This window comes from Vitis riparia, chromosome 3 (assembly GCF_004353265.1).
Source record: "Vitis riparia cultivar Riparia Gloire de Montpellier isolate 1030 chromosome 3, EGFV_Vit.rip_1.0, whole genome shotgun sequence".
Classification (NCBI taxonomy): Eukaryota; Viridiplantae; Streptophyta; class Magnoliopsida; order Vitales; family Vitaceae; genus Vitis; species Vitis riparia.
The window spans coordinates 8,054,867-8,076,217 of NC_048433.1; the positions used below are offsets into that span (position 1 = coordinate 8,054,867).

Consider the following 21,351-nt stretch of genomic DNA (forward strand, 5'->3'; position numbering starts at 1 on the left):
TAGGAACGTAGTTCAATTTAACAGTCTCACTAGTCACCTTCTCTGTGATGAAGTGTCTGTCAATCTCAACGCGTTTGGTCCTGTCATGATGCACAGGGTTCTTTGCTATGCTTATAGCTGCCTGATTATCACACATCATCAGAATCGGAGATGAACTCGTTTGTCCCAGTTCACTAAGAACCCTTTTTATCCAAATCCCTTCACAGATTCCCTGTACAAGAGCTCTGTACTCAGCTTCTGCACTACTTCTGACTACAACTAATCGCTTCTTACTCCTCTAGGTAACAAGATTTCCCTAGACAAAAGAACAGTATCCAAAAGTGGACCACCTATCAATGATGTTTCCTGCCCAATCCGCATCTGAGTATACTTCAGTGTCACGGTTCTCTGTCTTTCTGAAGAATAGACCTTTCCCTGATGTCATTTTTAAATATCTAAGAATCCTGTAGACTGCTTCCATGTGTTCCTCAATGGGGTTGTGCATGAATTGACTTACAGCACTCACTGCAAAGCCAATATCTGGCCGAGTGTGTGAGAGATAAATCAAGCGCCCGACGAGTCGCTGATATCTCCCCCTGTCTATCGGTATACTTTCTTTCTCGATACCAAGTTTCTTATGACTATCCATAGGAGTATCAATTGGTTTGCATCCAAGCATACCGGTCTCCTTAAGAAGATCGAGTATGTATTTTCTTTGAGAGACTACAATTCCCTTCCTTGATCTAGCCACTTCCATACCAAGGAAATATTTCAAATTTCCAAGGTCTTTAACTTCAAACTCTTCTGACAAATACTTCTTCAAATTCTGTAATTCCTCCATATCATTCCCAGATAGAATAATATCATCAACATAGACTATCAATATGGTCATTTTCCCGGCATGAGACTTCTTGACAAATAGAGTATGATCAGCCTGACCTTGTTTGTAACCCAGCTTCAAGACTGCTTTTGTGAATCTATCAAACCAGGCTCGAGGAGATTGTTTAAGGCCGTACAAGGATTTTTGGAGTTTGCAAACCTGATTCTTTGCCATACTTCCTTCGAAACCAGGTGGTATTTCCATGTAGACTTCCTCTTCTAGGTCACCATTTAGAAACGCATTTTTTATGTCCAGTTGTTGCACGCACCAATCTTGATTGACAGCCAATGAGAGAAGAATCCTGATAGTGTTCAGTTTTGCAACAGGAGCAAAAGTCTCCTGATAGTCTATCTCATAGGATTGTGTAAACCCTCTAGCTACCAAACGAGCCTTGAATCTCTCGACTGATCCATCTGCTTTGTATTTTATGGTGAAAATCCACTTGCACCCCACGGGCCTCTTCCCAACCGACAAATCTGTGATAGTCCATGTCTCATTCTTCTCAAGTGCATCAATTTCATCTTGTACTGCCTTCTTCCATTCTGAAATTTTGAATGCCTCTTGTATTGTGTTGGGAACCTGAGTATCATCAAGAGAAGTAGCAAATGCTCTGTAAGATGGTGATAGCCCTTCATACGTAACATAATTCCCAATTGGATGATCTGTACATCTCCTAACACCCTTCCTCAATGCAATCGGCAGAGTAGAATCATCAATGCTGGGAATTAACACCTCTCCAGCCCTATCCTCACCTATGTTCTCTTCAAGTAGACATGAATTGGAGTCAATATATTGGCCACATGTTAGCTGTGATCCGTGCTCTAATTCCTGTCTTTTCCTCCTCCTGATGTAAACTTGTAAGTTCTCATTAGCAAGTTGTGGGGCTATAGGTTGAATAGGCATGGGAGACTGGATGGTCACGAGAGAAGGAACATTTGTGTGCTGGGCTGGCTGGACTGATGATGGCATGGGTGTGGACAACTCAGTGGGCGCGGATTGGGAAGGATTTGGTGACTCTGAGTGAGAAAAAGGTACAGCCTCAAGAAGAGACTCCCAAACTTGACGTTCATTCATGCTCTCCCCCTGAACATGAGATTTGGGATAGAAGAAGACATGTTCAAAGAAAGAGACGTCCATGGTGGTGTAAAATCTTTTGTTGGTTGGAGAATAGCATTTGTACCCTTTTTGGGTTGGAGAATACCCTAGGAAAATGCACTTATTGGCTCGAGGAGCAAATTTGCTACGATTTTAAGGATACACATGAACGAATGTCGTGCAACCAAATACTTTGAGTGGTAAATCAGAACAGGTTGCACGGGTGTGAGGGAATTTTTTAAAGAAAAGTTGACATGGGGATTGAAAAGTAAGCACTCTGGATGGCATACGGTTAATCAAATAGGTAGCTGTGAGAATAGCTTCCCCCCAGAAATAGTTTGGAACATTAGAGGAAAACATAAGGCATCGGGCAACCTCCAAGAGATGTCTATTCTTGCGTTCAACCACCCCATTTTGTTGTGGGGTGTCAACGCAAGGACTTATGTGGATAATGCCGTGATTTTGAAGATAAGTACTGAGACTACTAGTAAAGTATTCCTTTGCATTATCTGACTTGAGGACTTGAATTTTGGAATTGAATTGATTTTGAACCATAAGATTGAAGGTTTAAAAAATGTGCCCGACCTCTGACTTTTCTTTCATAAGGAAAACCCATGTTACCCGTGTATGATCATCAACGAATGTCACAAACCATCGAGTGCCAGAAATATTTTTTATCCGTGAGGGACCCCACACATCACTATGTACTAAAGAGAAAACAGTCGAAGGTTTGTATGGGATTTGAGGATATACTGTTCGAGTATGCTTTGCAAACTGACAAATTTCACAGTGATAAGATGCTGGATTTTTATTGATAAATAATTTGGGAAACAATTTTGCAAGGTAAACAAAGCTAGGATGACCAAGGCGATAGTGTAACATTATAATCTCACTATCTTTATTGACCTTAGAATTTGACACAAAATTGAAAGACACTAACATACTCTGAGACTGTACGCAACTTGCTTGAGAGACTTGGTTTGAGAATTGGTCACATGAGAGGAGGTAGAGCCCGGAACACAGTTCAGCACTGCCAATCATCTTCCCCGATTTCAAGTCCTGAAAAACACACGAGTTTGGATAAAACTTAGTAACACATTGGAGATCACGGGCCAATTTGCTAATGGACAAAAGATTACAATCCAAGTTTGGAACATGGAGAACAGAGTCAAGATATAAGTTTTTAGTAAGTTTTATGGAACCTGTCCCGGCAATTTTTGACTTTGAACCATCAGCAATATGGACGGATGAATGACCATTACTTGGCTTGTAATTTTGAAGAATGGCAGCATCTCCTGTCATGTGATCAGAAGCACCTGTGTCCACTATCCACGGCTTCATTCCTCCTCGATTCGCAATGAAGGCTATACCGGTAGTACTGCCACTGCCAACTTAGCTTAATAGTTTCTATAGCATCTCCATCTGCTCTTTGTTGAATGGACTCGGCTCGGGAACAGATGTGCTCTCAGAGTTGGCAGCCACGTGTGCTCTGCCATCTCTGTCAGACCGTGGCTTTGGTTTCCAATCAGCCGGTTTGCCATGAAGCTTCCAGCAAGTCTCCTTATAATGGCCTAGTTTCTTACAATAATCACACCAAGGCCTATCCCGTTTCTGACAATCTTCACCACTACTATTAAATAACCGAGTAGCAAGGGCAGAGGCATCCAATGTTGGGGCAGGTTGCTCTTTGGATCCCATCATCACTTTCTTTCTACTTTCTTCATGCCTAACCTCTGAAAAAGCCTCCCTGAGACTTGGCAGAGGTTTAATGCCCATGATTCGGCCTCTAACATCATCCAATTCCCTGTTTAATCCTAGGAAAAACTTGAACAGTCTCTTTTGTTCCACAATTTGCCTGTATGTTGCTGCATCATCCGAACATTTCCATGAGTGAGTCTCGAATAAGTCAAGGTGTTGTCAATACCTTGTGAGTGTGTTGTAATACTGAGTAACTGTCTGCTCTCCTTGGCGGAAGTTATGTAGGGCTGATTCAACATGAAAAAGTTCTGAAGTATTTTTAGAACTTGAGTAAGTTTCTTTGGCTGCATCCCATATGTCCTTTGCAATCCCAAACAACAAGAAATTTTCACCTATGTCATTGTTCATGGAATTGATAAGCCATGACATGATCATGCTATTTTCAATCTTCCACTTCCTGAAACCCGGCTCTGTAGTTTCTGGCATGGCTGCTTCTCCAGTGAGGTACTCATCCTTTCCTTTACCGCAAATGAACAACAACACAGATTGTGACCACTGTAAATAGTTATGGCCATTTAATTTGTGTCCTGTGATGAGAATAGGAGAGGAATCACTGCCACCAAGGTTTGGAATTTCAGATCTGCCCCCTGATTCTGGTGTCATGACGCTGGATACTTGTGATGATGCCATTTCGTATTTTGTCATGGAGATGAGGAAGACAGCCGAATATGGTTGCTGGAAATTGGGAAGAGGAGAAAACCAGAGATACCGGCCTAATGGAAAAGAAAAAAACAATCGTGGCACCACCAGAAAGGTAGAAGAACACTTCCCAAGGCACTTGCAGGGATTGGAGTTGAGAAAAAATAGTCGGAGGACGCCAGAAAAACTGATCGGAGGGCCCGCGGAGGCAAAAGAACCCCAAAAGAGGCATGTGCAGGGCTCAGATGGCAGAAACAGGTATGAAGGGTGGCTGGTCGGCGTCAAGCGAGGCTGAAGGAGGAAGCGCGTCGCCGGAAAGTGGCTCACGCGCCGGCGCGTGAGATGCAGTCACCGGCCGGAAAAACGCGCGTGGACGGCGTGTGGGTGGTTTTCTGGCTCCGGTGCTTTGGGAAAAATTGGAGATCTCCTCCAGGCGCTCCTTGTGGTGTGGGAAAAAGACGTCGCCGGAAAAGTTCGCCGGCGGTGAATGTTTTCTGACGACGATTCGACCGACCGGAAAGCATTTTCTCCCTTGGCTCTGAGAACAGGGACTGATGACCGGAATGAGAGATGGCCAGAGAGAGAGATGGTCGGATTGAGAGATGGTCAGAGAGAGAGATGGTCGGATTGAGAGATGGCCAGAGATATTTGGCCGGAATGAATAATGGCCTGAATAAGAGGTGGCCAGAAAGGATTAAGGTTTCAGAAAACTGGCTCTAATACCATGAAGAATTTCTGAATTCCTTTATTGATTTTTTAGGTATACACCATACACATATATACACAAATGACTGAATAAGAAAATATCAATCTAGCTTGATTCTCTCCTAAAATTAGGAAACTGAATCATCCTAAATGATCTCTCCTTTTTTATTCCTAAAATACTTTCCTAAATTAAAACCCTAACTTTGAATGCCAAATTTCAACAAAATGAAAAAATTACAAGAAAAACAACAAAGTTCCATATAAAAAACCTTTCAGATCCCAAAATGATGATCCAATCCAATCCCACCCATAGAAAACACATCACCTTCTAATGAGCAAGAAACCAGGCTAGTGACTAATATTATAAGGCAACTAGAATTTCTAAATTGACACCATAGACATCTGTATTGATTGGGTAACTACTCTGGAGAACTCCATTTGACTCTAAAACTAGACAGAGAATCACTGTGATAAATACTTCTAAAACTCCTGCCAAATGTTGGTTGGATTGAAGAAGGTTGACCCACCTCACAGTATAATAAAATCCAATCTACATATGACAGGAGATTGGATCACACTGTTTCAGTTCCTACTAAAAGTCCAATATAATTAAATGACTTAACCAGAAGAAAGCATGTGTGTGTGTGTGTGTGTGTGTGTGTGTGAGAGAGAGAGAGAGAGAGAGAGAGAGAGAGACTGTGGTGGCTTTTAGATGTCTGACATGAATTCTCAATCAAATTAGGTCCACCTGTAAGTATCATTTAGCAATCTGCATATATCCTTCATCAGACAAACAAGTATCAAAAAAACAATATATTTCATGATATATGTTGGAATTCAATGTAAGAATATTCTTACAACAATGCTTCAAATATAGGTACATGAAAGCACTAAACACACTAGCATTTATAGAAAGAGTCAAAATAAAAGGAAGTTCACCAACCACTCTTGCAAGATCCCCAACAGTTACAAGAACTCCACTGATGATGCCATTATTAGCATTGACGTCAGCAAGTTTTGCAACAAGAGCCTAAAATATAAGAAATTCAACTTAGGGGGGGCAAAGTTCACTAAACTGGATAAACAACACCAAAACACTATACAAATATTCAACCTTGTGTATTGGAGCAATGTATGGAAGTATTAGTCGTTCACAGTTGCGAATTAAGCAACCAAGTAATTTTGCACTTTCTTCTCTACATTTGCTATCTGCACTGCTGACAGAACAAGACAAGTCAGCAACTGAAGTCTTAACAAAGAATTGTAGAAAGTGGAAAAGTTTTCCAATATATCCATAAATACTAATAACATGTATCATAATTGTAAAACCCTTTCACATCACCTCTGCTCTAGATATGTCAACAACTGTATGAGATGGCGACGAAGTGCTGGAAGAACATATGCAGGATTCTTTTCTGATAATCTCCCAGAAACTGAGATTGCATATTCTCGAACATCAAAATCCTAGCACAAACAGAAGTACCTTAATGTTTAAGAAGTGTGAGATGTGCAGCAAGAGAATAAATCCCAGAACAAACATTCTAGAACATTATCCTTCAGCAACTAAAACATATACCTAGCAGGAAATAAAGCAATCCCAGCACGGATCATGCACTAATGTATATATGGAGTCAACACAAATGAGGATGTCACCTCATGTACGTAACATTAAATTTTACAAGGCCTCTTTCACAAATCATAGTGGAGCCTTGCTTCAGGCTTTCTCAAAGCAAACTGCACTGGTTGAGCCATTGAAGCTGATAAATCTAGCATTTAGTTTTCAACTCCTAAATCATATCATGTATTTTTTTCAAGTTTTCCATATTAGATACCATATCATATTGTTTCATCTTATCCCAAATTCTATCAGACTATCACACAAATGGAAAAAATGAATATATAGCATTTTAAAAGGCCAAGGGCTGCCAGGTGCAAGTCTTGAGGAGGAATGAAGCATAAGCCTCAAAAAATTAAAACATAAATAGAAAACCTCAAAATATCAGAAAAACACTAATAAAATCACTTCATAATTAAAAAAAAAAATAATCGTTTGTTGTTTTTAATAGTTTCTAATTTAATTTCTCTATCTTCTAGAGTCCAGCTCCAATTGTTTGTCATCATATCTAATTACTCTATCATCCACCTCATCAGTGTTAATGGCCACTCACCCTTCTTCATCCACTAAAAATCATCTCTTTCTTTATCCATCAGTAGTAAGCTTTTCTTTTGATAAAATGAATTTTTACCTATCAAAAAACAGTAAGATAATAATTATATATGAGACGAGCCATTAAATCAGCCAACAACTCCTCTATTTCTTCTCAATCTCCCTTTTTCCCCCTCCTTTTAAAGGGTTGATTGAAGCCACCTAAGCCTTTATTTTGTAAAAGTTTTAACGCAAGTTCTAGATCCAAAACCCAAGAATTATAAAATATATACCAAAAGCAAAAAAAAAAAAAAAAAAAAAAACATTGAATATTTGAGGCTATAGCCTCAAGGTTGAAAGTCTCAACAAGGTGTGGCTTAAGCCTCAATTACCATGTACTAAGGTTATAGCCTCAAGGCTAATCCGCAATATCTAACCTTGAGGAGAGCTTTAGGGCGTGAACCACAATAGAAAGAAGTCTTTCTTTTATTGAGTTGCATGTTTCTACTTTTAAAACACTATATGTACACATGAACACACACACATATTATTTATCTTCTCTAGGCATTAAGGAGGTGTGATAAATGTTTTTACTAGCACTGATGTAGATATTCAAATGTAGGAATCTAGTATTCTGTTTACACAACTAGCTTTTCTTTGATTAACATGTGTATATATATATATATCTTCTTATCCAAATCAACTAAGTATGCAACACATGCATACACACCAGAAGAAACCGTAGCCATTCATCAATATCATACATGTAAAAACATTTGAATACTTAAGTTTTGACAAAATAACCTTAAGTGCATAAGTTAAATCATAAAATCTATAAGCTAAACTTTTTGAAATTCTAGCCATATTTTTTATTCCAACTAGTCATGAATTCTTATACAGTTTTTTGATGTCTATGCATTTTATGTTCATGTTCATGTTCAAGTTCAAGTTCTTAACCTCCTAAGCTCATCATCATTCCCCCCTACAAAGCAAGGAAGAAGAAAAAAAAACAGAAAAGGAAAACTAGATACTAGGCAATACTCCTTGCTTATCATCGTCTTCAATATCAATATTCGTTCATCATCACAATAAATATACCTAAATTCCAATCTTTCATGTCTTTAGTGACATATGTATAGCACTTTCACATAGGATCGTTTTATCATTTTCTTTTTTTTTCCCCTTCCATTTTAAATTTTTTTGTTTATCATACAATTCTAACCTTTAAAGTACATCTTATAAATAATATATTATATATTTAAAAAAAAAAAAGCAAATTTAATTTTTCTTAGATGCTATTAAAAATAGTCAAAGGTGTTGTAGAAGATGAAGGATTGGAAGAAATAAAAGATATAAAGTTCTTCTTTAATATTCAATTTGTACAGAGACCCACATAAATATACAAATATTCTTATAACCAAAATAGGAACCTTCCTACCCTAATTACATCATATCCCCTTGATTAAGGGATTGCCCTAATTCTCTCCTCGATTGCAAAAACATACAACTATGGCTTTCCTAATTTCATCCTTCCACAAATGCTTCTATTATTTTATCATGTATATCATGTATCATATTTGTATTTTGCATGCATGCATAAACACATTTAATATGAGATATAGACCATTAATTTTTTAGTTTTAGTGATAGCCAAATAAAAAGCAAAAAAGAAAGGGCCAAAAAAATAAAAAATAAAAAAACACCAAAAACAAAACAAAAGCACCCCACCCCACCCCACCCCTCCCCCCCAAAAAAATCCCCTTCCTCCTCCTCTTTACCCCCCAACCTAACTATAAAACCTATCATGGACATGGATTCCCATCTACAATCTAAGAAAAGGAGAGAGAAAGAGAGGCCTCATTTTATAATAAAATTTGTAAAATACAAATGTATATTTCATGGCATCATATCATGTCTTCTAAGTTTTTTTAGGGTAATCATATTATGCATTTTTTGTATAAGCAAAAAATGAAAATATATAAAGATGCGCTAAAAGATGACACATCAAAATACACAAGATGTATACAAATAATTTTTTTTTTTTTTGATAGGATGTATACAAATAATGCCTAAAATCACATTGAGAAAGAGAGAGCACAAAAAACAACACCCTCTCTTAATAAGAATTCAATCACTCTACACAATCAAATAAAGACATAGAACCTGTCTCTATGTACATCTTCCCCCATGAAAACAAATTTCTAAGAAAACAGTTCTTCAAATATTGATCTAAATGCAAGGAATTCAGAGGCTCTATGGGAGACTATTTACTTCCTTGCTTTTTTTTTGGGCTTCTTGCACCTCATCTTTTAAGGGCATTCCCCTTATTTGGGTTCAACTAGATTGGTTAGCGGTGTGTAGCTCTAAGGGTGTGGGTTAGAAAAGAGAGGTTTCTTCTTGTAATTACTACATAGCTTTTTGCTCTTGGTTTTCATTTGTTTAGTTTTCATTTGTGGGAGAATTCCCCATCCTTCTTTTGTATTTCCTTTTTTCTAATTCAATATATCTATTTGTTGTTTCCTATAAAAATAAAAAATAAAATAAAATAAAAAAACAATATTGATCTAAATGCACCCATTATCAAATATACCAAAAAGAGCAAACAACAACTGCCAAAGGACTCTAACCTTGGCACAGTGAAGGAGGATGTGATCTATGGATTTTTCCTCTTCTTTACAAAGAAAACATTTATTGACCAAGGACCACCCTATTTTTTGAAGCTGATCTATTGTCAAAACCTTTCCCAAGAGTTACAGAGGGGATTCCAAAGCAGGATATAAATACATAACTGAGAACTTATTGTTTCTTAAGTCCATCCACACCACCATGTTGTTTGGAAAGGTAATCATATTATGTGTCCTTTAATTTTCTTTGTGATTATGATCTAGCAAGGGATGAAATCATACCTCATCATTTAAAGCAGCAAAGACCGCACTCAAGCTATCAGCTTGTGCTAAAAATTCATCAAAACCTCCATTTTCATGCAGAGACAAAAAGATTGAACGACGAACAGTAACATCAGCATCTGCAATAGCTGCAATAAGAAGTTTTTCCACAATCTGCACAAATGGCAATACCAGTTAAATCAAGCTACATCATGGATTTCAATTACAAATCAATATAAACCTTGCAAACTATTAAGTTCATTAAAATTGGCATGAAAATAAACATATACTTGATAGCTGTGTGAAAGAAACACAAACAATATGCTGATGTGAGAGGCCATAAGTGAAACAGAGGTTTAACTAAGGTTCCAAGCTCAATGCATGAGAGGAAGGCTGTAAAGGAAACAGATAAGCTTAGTAACTCAGCTGCCTTTTTTTCAAGGCAGACAGATTCTTGACATTGTATTGATAACAAATGAAACAGTAAAGGAGAGACTTGGAGAGAAGGAAGAAAGCATCATAAGTCCATAACAGTTAGTTTGGCCTCAACTATGCACCTCTATGCTTCATTTAGGAGAATTTCAAATTTCTTGGTACTGGAGTTCATAGCTCTTCAATTAGAATTTCAAAGTGGCAGAACACCAACTAAGGATTGTATTGCAATTTGGAAACACATCTCTAAATCAATAAAATATCATTAAGCATGCTGAAGAATTGGAAGGGGCACAAGTAGTTTAACTAGCTCATCACAATAAAGAAATAAAAATTTCATTATTTATAATATACTTAAATATAGAATGGAAACTTAAGAGGTAAGTCTGTTCTGATTGTTAGAAGATTTGGAACAGAATAAACTGGTAGATGCTTGTCAAATGGGAAAAAACAATGAACAAATTAAAGACAAATTCTCAACAGTAACAAGCATAAAATGTCAAACATGAACAAAAGAGATGAATAAGTTATGTCTTAAAATGGGAAAAAAAGGGAAAGCTTGTTTGAAACTGACCTCCTCAACAAGACGCCGGCGTTTTCCTCCAGTTCGATTGGACCTACTAGAACTAAATTGTGGACAAGTAATGCCAGAAAAGGAATTTGCTATTAATCTACAACAACATAGAGCAGCATCTTTTCGCGTGGCTCCATCTTCATCATCCAAATATACAACAACCGACTCTCTTGCAAACTCGAGAAGCTCATGGCCCTAAATCATCCATAGCTTCACAGTGAAATGACAAGCAAAACAGAGCTTCATATTAGACAATGTAAGTACACAAACCTTGAAATTAAAACGAGCAAGAGTCTGCAAAGAAAGTTGCACTAGGGCAGGACTGCTAAAGTCTAAGAATTGCTGAGCAGTATTCACAGTGCTTCCTCGAGCCATGGCAACCGCCGGCCTTGCAAAAGGATAATGAGATCTTGAAAGAGCTATTGAAATGCAGTCAAGCAAGCGATCTTGAATAGTAGGTAGCAAAGATGGAATACTGAAACAACCACCAATAGTACCAAACATTATTTCCTAAATAAAACCAATCACCAAAAACTATCTGAAATAAGTCTTTTGGAATGTCCTAATGTACCTGGCAGTTATTTGTTCAAGGGCTTCTACAAGTGTGAGGGAAAGACCAGGCAAGAACATAACATCTAAAAGGCTGCGAACATGAGGTTCCATAACAGATCCCATAGCTTTTGCAATGCTCCCAACACAAGCCAAAGCCTCAAGAGAGGGTTTGCCTCTTCGAGGAGCGATCTGCAAATCAAAGAACTGATAACTCTCAGAAATCTTGTTTTGTAAATAAATAAACAGAAGCCAAAATGATCTCCATTCTACATAGAAAATGCATCAGAAAGATAACAGAAATGACGAAGACGACCACCATTTGACATACCGCATCACGTAAATGAGATATAATTGTCGGCATATAGTAAACAAGTTCCCCATCCAAAGCACCAGCCATCTCCCCTAGAGCAATAAACCCACTATCACGTTCAGCTGGCGCTCTTAAAACTGCAAGAATATGACTCATGCATATCTGTAGAAGAATAGTAATTCCCGTAAGGACAAAATTGCAGTAGTGAACTGTAAAAATATAAATTGCACGGTGAAAAATGGAGCAAAGCTCACATACATTCAAATAGTTAGTAACAAACCGATCTCGCAGAAAATGAGCAATGCGAGGTAACAGTGAGGTAATACTAAGGCGAACAAGTCGGTCCTTGTGCTCTAGGTACGTGATAACAATGTCTGCAACTTCTCTGTACCTTGACATCATGAACTCGCCTGTATTCCTGCCCAGATGAAGTACAATTATACATTAATCAACCTCTTTTGGGGGCCAGAAAGACTTGTAGGTGAATTATAATGCCTAGATGATGCTTAATAGCATATTCTGTTAAACCATTTTGCCAAGGTTCAATATGTTTCAGAATATCGATATTGAGGAAATACTTTTCCTATCACCCATGACTGTATATAAGCATCATATGGAATTTTTTCTATTGGAAATCTAGAGTTTCTCACAATATTTTTCTTTTTTCTTTTTTTTTCTGTTAAATTGAAGATGAAACACTCCAGAGGTGGATCTCATTAAACCATTTCATACAAGAATCTAGGAATACTTAAAGAAAGTCCAACTGGGTAAATCTTAAACTAAAGGCCCCTAGTGTAAAGTATAAGAAAACCAAAGAATTAAATACAGTGAATTAAATCAAACCTATTAGCTTGGTTACAAGGCTATATAAGATTATAGCAAAGGTTTTATCAGGGCATTTACACAGAGTTCTCCATGAAACAATTGATATTTCCCAAGGAGCCTTTGTTGAAAGGTGACAAATTCTGGATGCTGTTTTGATAGCCAATGAAGTGGTGGATGAAAAAATGAGGTCGGAGGAGGAAGGGGTAGCCTTCAAAATTAATTTCAAAAAGGTCTACAACCATGTGGATTCAGGTTTCTTGGACCATGTGCTAGAAAGGAAAGGTTTCAAGTCAAAGTGGAGATCCTAGATGAGGGGCTACTAGTCTTCAACAAGTTTTGTAATCCTAGTTAATGGAAATGCCAAAGGATGGGTTAAGGGCACTAAAGGGTTAAGAAAAGGAGACCCTCTTTCTCATTTCCTTTTTACCATAGTAGTGGATGTCCTAATTAGGATGATGATCAAAGCAAAGGAAAGTGGTTTACTAAGGGCTTCATAGTGGGTAAGGATAGGACTAAAGCATCTCTGTTACAATTTGCAAATGACACCATTTTCTTCTCTATCCCTTCTCTTTATCTTCTTTTTCTATATTTTTATTTTATTTTATTTCACTGTCATAAACTTTATCCTTTGTTCATCTCCTTAAACCCTAAAAGATAAAAACCCTAACCCACCTATTTGATTGTAGGCAACCATCTTAGGGTTACCTTACAACACTTTTGGTATAAAAGTCGAAAAGTTCTTGGCTTGAAGGCGTATGCAATTGAGGAGTGTAGCAACTTATGCAAGCATGAGTTCAAAAATAACTTCTAACAATCATGATGTTGCTACAACACACTCAAGAGGAAATTTTTGCTACACTACAGTTCCATCATGATGCTATAATGCAACTAAATAGCAACCTTGATGAAATCATGGAAGTTATTAAAAAAGATTCAAGAAAAACAATCAATTGAAGATGAGACTACAAGCCATCAATTTAAACAATCGCCAATAATGAGAAATCAAAGAGAAGGCAAAATCTTTTAACAAGATGACGATGTGACAAAAAGGGTATGCCTTGCAAAGGGAGGTTATGTACCATGATCATTGATGGAGGCAGTAGCTTAAACATAGTTTCCCAAGAGTTTTGTTGAGAAACTAAACCTTCAAACAAAGAAATATCTAAATCCATCTCGAGTAGCATGGGTTAACGATACCTCCATTCCAGTAAGTTTTTGCTGCTAGATCAAATTCTTTTTTGGTAAGGACTTTAAATAGTTTATATGGCGTGAGGTCTTACCAATAAAAGCTAGTCATATTTTGTTTGGAAGACCTTGGCTTTTTTATAGAAGGGTTCAACATGATGACTATGAAAATACACACTCCCATACACAATAGGCATGAGAAGATCCTTCGTCTACGAAAGAAGTTCCACCAATTAACAAGTTGAAGGAGACACAACCAAAAAAGGTGCGCATTATACGCCATGTACGAGATATACATGGAAAGGTACGAGAAAAAATCAAAATCAGCAATAAGAACTATAAAGAGGCATCAAATACACATCAATGATACATTCTATTTCAAAAAGGTAATCTAGTAATGGTTCATTTACATCTAGAAAGATTTCAACCGAAACACATATCAAAAACTTTAAGCTAAGAAAGCAAGTTCATTTCGGATGCTAAAGTGATTGGATGAGAATGCTCATTTGCTAGAGTTTCCCGCAAAATAATTGCATTTCAGTCCAAGATTTAATGTGGAAGATTCGTTTGGCTACCATGGTCATCAAAGAGAGGTAAGACAAGAATTGGATCTTCAATTGCCACCTAATCTTAGCTCATGTTCTGAGATCAAGTATGTTCTTGAAGATCAACTTGTGTCTAGTCAACAAGGTGGATACCAAAAATTTTTGGTGAAATGACAACGCAAACCACCACTAAAAAAACATGGATTACAACAACAGATTTTTAAGAGCTTAACCATGATCTCTATGATATGTATCAAGCATGTAAGTCACTGAAGTCAAGTTATTTCAAGCCAAGAGGAATTAATGGGAGAAAGCCTTCTAAAGTATATTCAAGAAAATGAAGGAAAGGCATAAATAAACTCTACGTAGGATTAGTATTAGTTAGAGAGTTAAATTAGGATTAATATTGTTGGAGACAAATTAGGAGTAGCTATTATAGGAAAATTATAATTAGAGTTATAATAGGTTATTAAAATTTTAGTAGAAGTTGGATTTATTAGAGAAGCCCAGAAATAAGACTAATTGATGCAAACCAAAATATTGATGATTAAGAATATAATGTTTTCTTGCATACCTTGCAATTCCCAACAATGAGACACCATTAATTTTCTACTAGGTGAGACTCCTAAAGGGTTTTAGTGCGACTCTAAGGTTCTTTTATCTCTTTTTATCCTTATCTTCTTTCTCTATATTTTTATTTTATTTCATTTCATTGTCATAAACTTTATCCTTTGTTCCTTTTCTTAAACCCTAAAAGATAAAAATCCTAAGTCCATCTATTTGATTGTAGGCAACCATCCTAAAGTTCTGTACATCACAATAGATGGCGGATTTGCTCATGATTTTTAAGATGAGGCAAGTGTCATTACGAGTAAAGATTTCACATTTGTTATTTGTTGGTTATACCTTATAGTTCCATGACACAAAGTATAACCATTTAAAGAAAAGTGAATAATTCCCAATAGGGGGGTTTGCTAATAGGGAGGAACTAGCGTTGGAGTTGGGGCATGGTGAGGACCTTCAATATACTTATTTAGGTCTAGGCTCTTCAAAGAGCATAGCAGAGGAGTCCTGCCAAAGGTTATCGATGTGAAGATGATATATTTCAAAAGGGGGAAGGCTTACTCAAATTTGAAGCACCTTTTCTTTGCACACTCAAATGATTGAGAGTTGGACATTGTAGAGACTTTTTCTCAAGGTTACAAAGAAGATCCACGAAGAGGAAAGAGAAAGATAAGATGGTGCGAATGGATGCAAGGAAAAAAAATTTTTTTTTTTTAACAGGGTGCTAAATTCCTTTTCTAATGTGCATCATTTGGAATTCTTGGTCCCATCTAAAGTGACTTTTTTTTGCTTGGAAAGCTAGTTAAGGAAAGGTGTTGACTTTATTCCGGCTTCAAAGGAGAGGGTGGTCGTTAGTAAACAAATATTACCATTGTAAAAGCAAAGTGGAATCAATTGATCACATTCTTCTCCATTGTACCAAAGCAAGAGTGTTATAACAGCCTGCTTCTTTATGTTTAATGTAGTTTAGGTTCTTCTTTCTACGGTTAGGAAGACTCTTTTAAGTTAGGTCGACTCTTTTGTAAAAAAAGAATGCACAAAGGTTTGGAAAGTCTCTCCTTTGTCCCTTTTGTGGATAATTTGAAAGAGAGTGAATCAAAAAGCATTTGAAAATGAGTAGTAATCGGTTTAATCACTAGATTGTTATTTCCTTAGAAGTCCGACATTATGGGTTATGATGTACATAGTACAAGGGACAATGCCTTTAATTGATTATGTAGGTTAGGTGGGATCTAACCAAGGGCAAAAGTAGTTTTTTTTGTGTTTTCTCTCTTTCAGGTTATGCTTTTCATTACCCATTGCACATGTACCATGGTGTATGGTTTTTGTAACACTATCAATCGATTCTTTTTTCTTACTAATGAAAAAAAAAAATGTACCAAAGTGGATTTTTCTTCGTCAAAATGCGGTTTAATCTAAAAATTAATATGGAGAAATGCACACTCATCCTAGTAGGAAATGTGGTAGATAGACATTTTGGTGACTTTGATTCATTATAGAGCAAATAAGTAGTCATTTTTTTGTATTTTTAAGAAAGGGTAAACTTATTTCAAATTGATGTAGTTCGCATAATTAAATGAGTCAGGTATTCTCATGTTGTATGTACAAATAGTTTATAGTCTTGTGGTTTTCCACTTTCAAAGTTCCACAGGTTTTGCTTTGCTTGGTTAAGGATAATTCAATTAGTTGGCATCATAATTCCATTGGCAAGAAAAGAAAATGCATATGGAGATCTTTTTTCCTTTTTTTTTTATAGACAAAGAAAGATAGTATATACAAATAGCAAAAGAAAAGGTATACCAAAGTACACAAGACGTAAACATCAATCCCCCAAAGGTAAGACCTCAAAAGAAAAGCCACGAAAACCACCCTCCCTGTCAACAAGAACCCAACTAATCTACAAAATCAACCAAAGGCATTGAATCATTTCTTATATACACATGCCAACCCAAGCTGAAACATTACAAAGGAACAAAGGTTTCAAACAAAGGTTTCAACTTTTGGTATATGGAGAATAGTTCTTTATGTTTATTCTAACGTTTCCAAGGAACACAACAAATCAAGAGCTTTCAAGCCTGTAACATTTAGAGTTGATTTTGAAAGATTATCTCCTAAATCTCTATCAATATGGTCAATGAATTCATTGGAGATTGGAAATTTGTCCTCTTTAAACTTTATCGATAACTTGCCACTAGTTTAAGACCCTTTTAGTACTTATAGTTCTCTACTTCCTTTTTTTTTTTTTTTTTTCTTTTTTGGGTTTATCACACTTTATCCCCCTAACCTATAGAGTGTTTTGCATATTTAAAATCGAGCAATGTATCCTTCATACTTTATAATTACATGCAATGTACATTTTTGGAGTGACGATGTTACATTTTTTTACGGAAGGCACATGTGCTCTCCACCTGACCTATTTAAGTGAGGGCAAAAGGGTAATTTTGCAACCAAAAATAATAAAACCCCTCTAGCCCATCTCTCCTCTGTCATTCATTCCTTTTGTTGAATCAAATCCTATAACGACCACAACTTCTTTGACTTTACAAATCAAATCCTGTAATAACAACCACAACATCTTTGTCTTTACAAAGCAAATCTTGTAACAATAACCACGTATCAATTAATGGTTTAGTGGACGGGGCAAGCAAGAAGATAGAAAAGGTTCCCTTAATTGTTTGATAGAAAATACTTTCTCGGAAAACCTTTCACAATCCAGAAACCTAGACCCTTAACCCAAAAAAAAAAAAACCTTGGAATGTATCTCCAAAAACATTTTCTATCAAAACAAGCACAAATCCAAATGAAACCGAGAAAAATCAAAATTGTAAGAGACTATGGAAGTAATGAATGAAAAACAAAGATGTCCGAAACAAAGACATAATTAAAACGAACACCAATCATTAAGCAAAAAAAGAAATCACTTGATGCATAAAAAATCAATTGAAAACTATGCAGGTCTACAAAGAAATAAATTGATATCAACAAACCAAATTTCCCCCAAATTTAAAAGGAAAAAAAAAATTAAAAATGTCATAACAAACTGCAGATAAGTTTCCCAAATTTCCCTCAAATTTTCCCTAAATTTTCTGAAACATCAAATGAAACTCCATTATGAAACAACAAACTAAAACATTACATCAAATTTTCATCTCTCTTCTTCGCTGGGTTTTAAAAAAATATTTCCCCAAATTTTCTGAAACATCAAAACAAAACCCTAACCCTCTTTGTCGAAATTTTTATAGCTACTAAAGAAATTGCAAGACAAAAAACATATCGTGGAACTCCATGTCTTCTCTTCGATGTCTGCTCTTCCATATCTACATTAGCTTCCTTGGAATTTTAGGGCTTTAACAGCAATTTGGGGATTCAGCAAGAGGAACGACAAGATGAGAGGAACGAACAACAAGGAAAGGAAAGTTGGAGGGGTTTGTTTTGGTTGCAAAATTACCCTTTTGTCCTCGCTTAAACATGTCAGGTGGAAAGCACATGCACCTTATGTCAAAAAATTTATCACCGTCACTCCAAAAATGTACATTGTATGTAATTATAAAGTATGAAGGGTATATTGCTCGATTTTAAATTTGATGGGGCAATGTGCAAAACACGCTATGGGTTATGGGGGTAAAGTGTAATAAACATTTTTTTTTTTTTTTTTTTGAATGTTGCAATCAATCTCCATTTGCTAAATATTCATACACATATACAAATACACACATTCCCACCAGCAACACTTAGCATCTGTTCCTTAAGTTTGCTAGAACAATTAAACAAGTTCCATGACTAAGAACCATAGTTAAACCAACTAAAGAATCTTCACTTGCTTTTCCTTGTACAACAGTATGTACCTTTCATAAGTTTATATCCACTAGCATCAATTGCTCCTATAAAATATAGGCAATGATCATGGACTTCCATCTATACAACTAAAAGATCCATATGTATGAATGATCATAATAGATTCCCACCTACTACATTACATTCCTTGGCAATTTAAACCAATTGAAATAAACAAGTTTCAGGTTGAGAGATTTATGGACCAATAACAAACATGCCAAAACAAACTCAACCCGAATAGGTTTGGTCAGATTAGGCTCCCCAACACAACCCATGTATTCTTACTTAATGACTTGGTTATAAATTCCTCTAAAATTGTTCATTTATGTGTTTTTATATTACCTCTTATTCTCAACACTATTCTAGTATTACAAGAATAATGTTATTGTACTTATATAATATTTTACAAGGAATAGGAATTTCTTTTATAATCAGTGGAAAATAGAACAAAAAGGGCTCTGACATGAGATGTCCTTCAAGTCCAAAAAAAAAAAAGAAAAACATGGGCACAAGGGAAATAAGAAAAAGAATAACCAAATAAACCAAAGACTCCTAAAGAGAAAAACAAAGAAAGCAAAAAAAGGGATGCAAAGAACATATTAAGGAGCATGCAATCCCCACTAAAGTCCCTAGAAAGTGGCACACCCCTCTTTGTCCCAGTGTCAACCTCCAGTTTCTCTCTCAAGTCATTCAACTAGTTTACAAGGTTTCTTGATAACATCTACATGGTCCTTCAGCAAATAAACATATGCCTCTCAAAGAACCCTGCCTAACCCAGAAAAGAACAGAAGAGCTCCCTCCACAGCTCCATCATATAACCAAGGAAATTTCACTTACCCTAGGCATTCCAACAAAAATCTAATCTCGATTCTAGATCTACCTATCTAGAAGTGATTATAGATTGGTCAAGTTGGCATGCGATAATTTTTCCAACCATGTCCTCACTTACTTCCATGCATTTGTTTCTTTCTATCTCAGATTTAAGAGCTTGATCTTTATCCTCTTCAAGTTTATTCTCAAAAAAATGTTTTTCTCTTCACTGGCAATAAGCACTGCATCCATAATTTGCCTACCCTACACAACATGTTTTGAGCCTTAGAAATCACCTTAGCCAAACACTTATACAACCCCCAACCCACCCCCCCTCCTTTTCTTCGAGATCAACACTAGGAAGGTTGCATTCAAGTTCCACACAAAACAACCAGATTCATGGAATTCCCTAAAAAAAAATCATCACCTCAATCTTCATGAATTCTCACGAGAACTGCCAAAAAGCCATGGAGAACCCATCTTGGCCTAGAGCTTTATCCCTGCTAAAACCTGACAGCGCCTCAAACACCTCCTCCTCCATAAAAGGCTTTTCCAGCCCTATCACCTCTAAGACTTCCAACCTCTCAAAAGATAGTTCACTTAAGTTAGGCCTCCCGTCACTGTTGGTGGAGAGCAGAAGCTGGAAAGCTCTACTCACTTCCTCTTTAATTTCTATGATCCACACCCCATTAATCTTGAGTCTAGCCTCCTTCTATGAGCATTGGTCATTCTATGAAAGAAGCTTGTGTTTCTATCCCCCTCCTTCAACCAAATTTCCCTTGATTTCTATCTCCAAGACGTTTCTTTAAGAAAAACCCACTTTTTTTAATTCTCTCTAGCTTCCTTCCTAGATTCCCCCTCTTCCAAAGACAAAGGGCGAGCACTCTCCTTATCCCAAAAATCCACTTGATTCAAAGCTAGCTCCTTCTGCACCTCATACTTGCCAAAAACTTCCTAATTTGAACTTCTCAGAAGAGGTTTCAAAGCTTTCAGCTTTTCAGCCAAGATGAAACTAGCAGACCCACTAAAATTAAGCCCCCCCACCATGTCTTCAAAACATTCTTAAAGCCCTTCTCCTTCAACCACATGTTTTCAAATCTAAATGTTGTGGGACCTCTCCTCATCCCTCCTCCATCAAGAAGAATCAAGAAGTGGTTTGACAACGACCTAGCAAGAACAGTTTGAACAGCCCCCGTAAAATGATCTTCTCATTCTTCATAAATGAGGAAACGATCAATTCTTGATTTAAATCGGTCATTTAAGCCACCGCTCCAAGTGAAAAGGCCTCCCTGAAGGGGAAGGTCCCTCAATTCTAAATCCTCAATCACCTCTGAAAATCTCCTCATGGCTAGGGACAATTTACCTCCTCTACTACGCTCCGAAGGGAATTTGATCATGTTGAAATCGTCTACCGCACACCAAGGGTCACTCCACAGTTCTCTAACTGCCCCTAGCTCACTCTAAAAACCTTCTCTATCCAACTTCAACGTGGGTCCATAAACCCATGTAAAGCTCCAACAGAATCCATCCTCACGGTTCTTCAAACGATAAGAAACTGAGAAATTCCCCACCTCCATCTCCAACAGTTGTAACATTGTCCTGAAACACCACAACCAAACCACTCTCCCCGCCC

The 21,351-nt window shown here is 36.8% G+C and overlaps 1 protein-coding gene across 1 annotated transcript in view; it reads right to left on the reverse strand.

Moving 5' to 3' along the window:
• LOC117910833 (serine/threonine-protein kinase TOR) overlaps positions 1 to 21,351 on the reverse strand; it is a 121,097-nt gene that overhangs the window by 60,072 nt on the left and 39,674 nt on the right. Inside the window, exons 6-14 of the mRNA XM_034825005.1 lie at positions 12,214 to 12,373; positions 11,974 to 12,117; positions 11,665 to 11,834; positions 11,364 to 11,568; positions 11,094 to 11,288; positions 10,109 to 10,261; positions 6,399 to 6,520; positions 6,171 to 6,270; positions 6,000 to 6,086 (exon numbers count right to left, since the gene is read on the reverse strand). Coding sequence (XP_034680896.1) covers positions 6,000 to 6,086; positions 6,171 to 6,270; positions 6,399 to 6,520; positions 10,109 to 10,261; positions 11,094 to 11,288; positions 11,364 to 11,568; positions 11,665 to 11,834; positions 11,974 to 12,117; positions 12,214 to 12,373 — 1,336 coding nt within the window. The remainder of the gene's footprint in view (positions 1 to 5,999; positions 6,087 to 6,170; positions 6,271 to 6,398; positions 6,521 to 10,108; positions 10,262 to 11,093; positions 11,289 to 11,363; positions 11,569 to 11,664; positions 11,835 to 11,973; positions 12,118 to 12,213; positions 12,374 to 21,351) is intronic.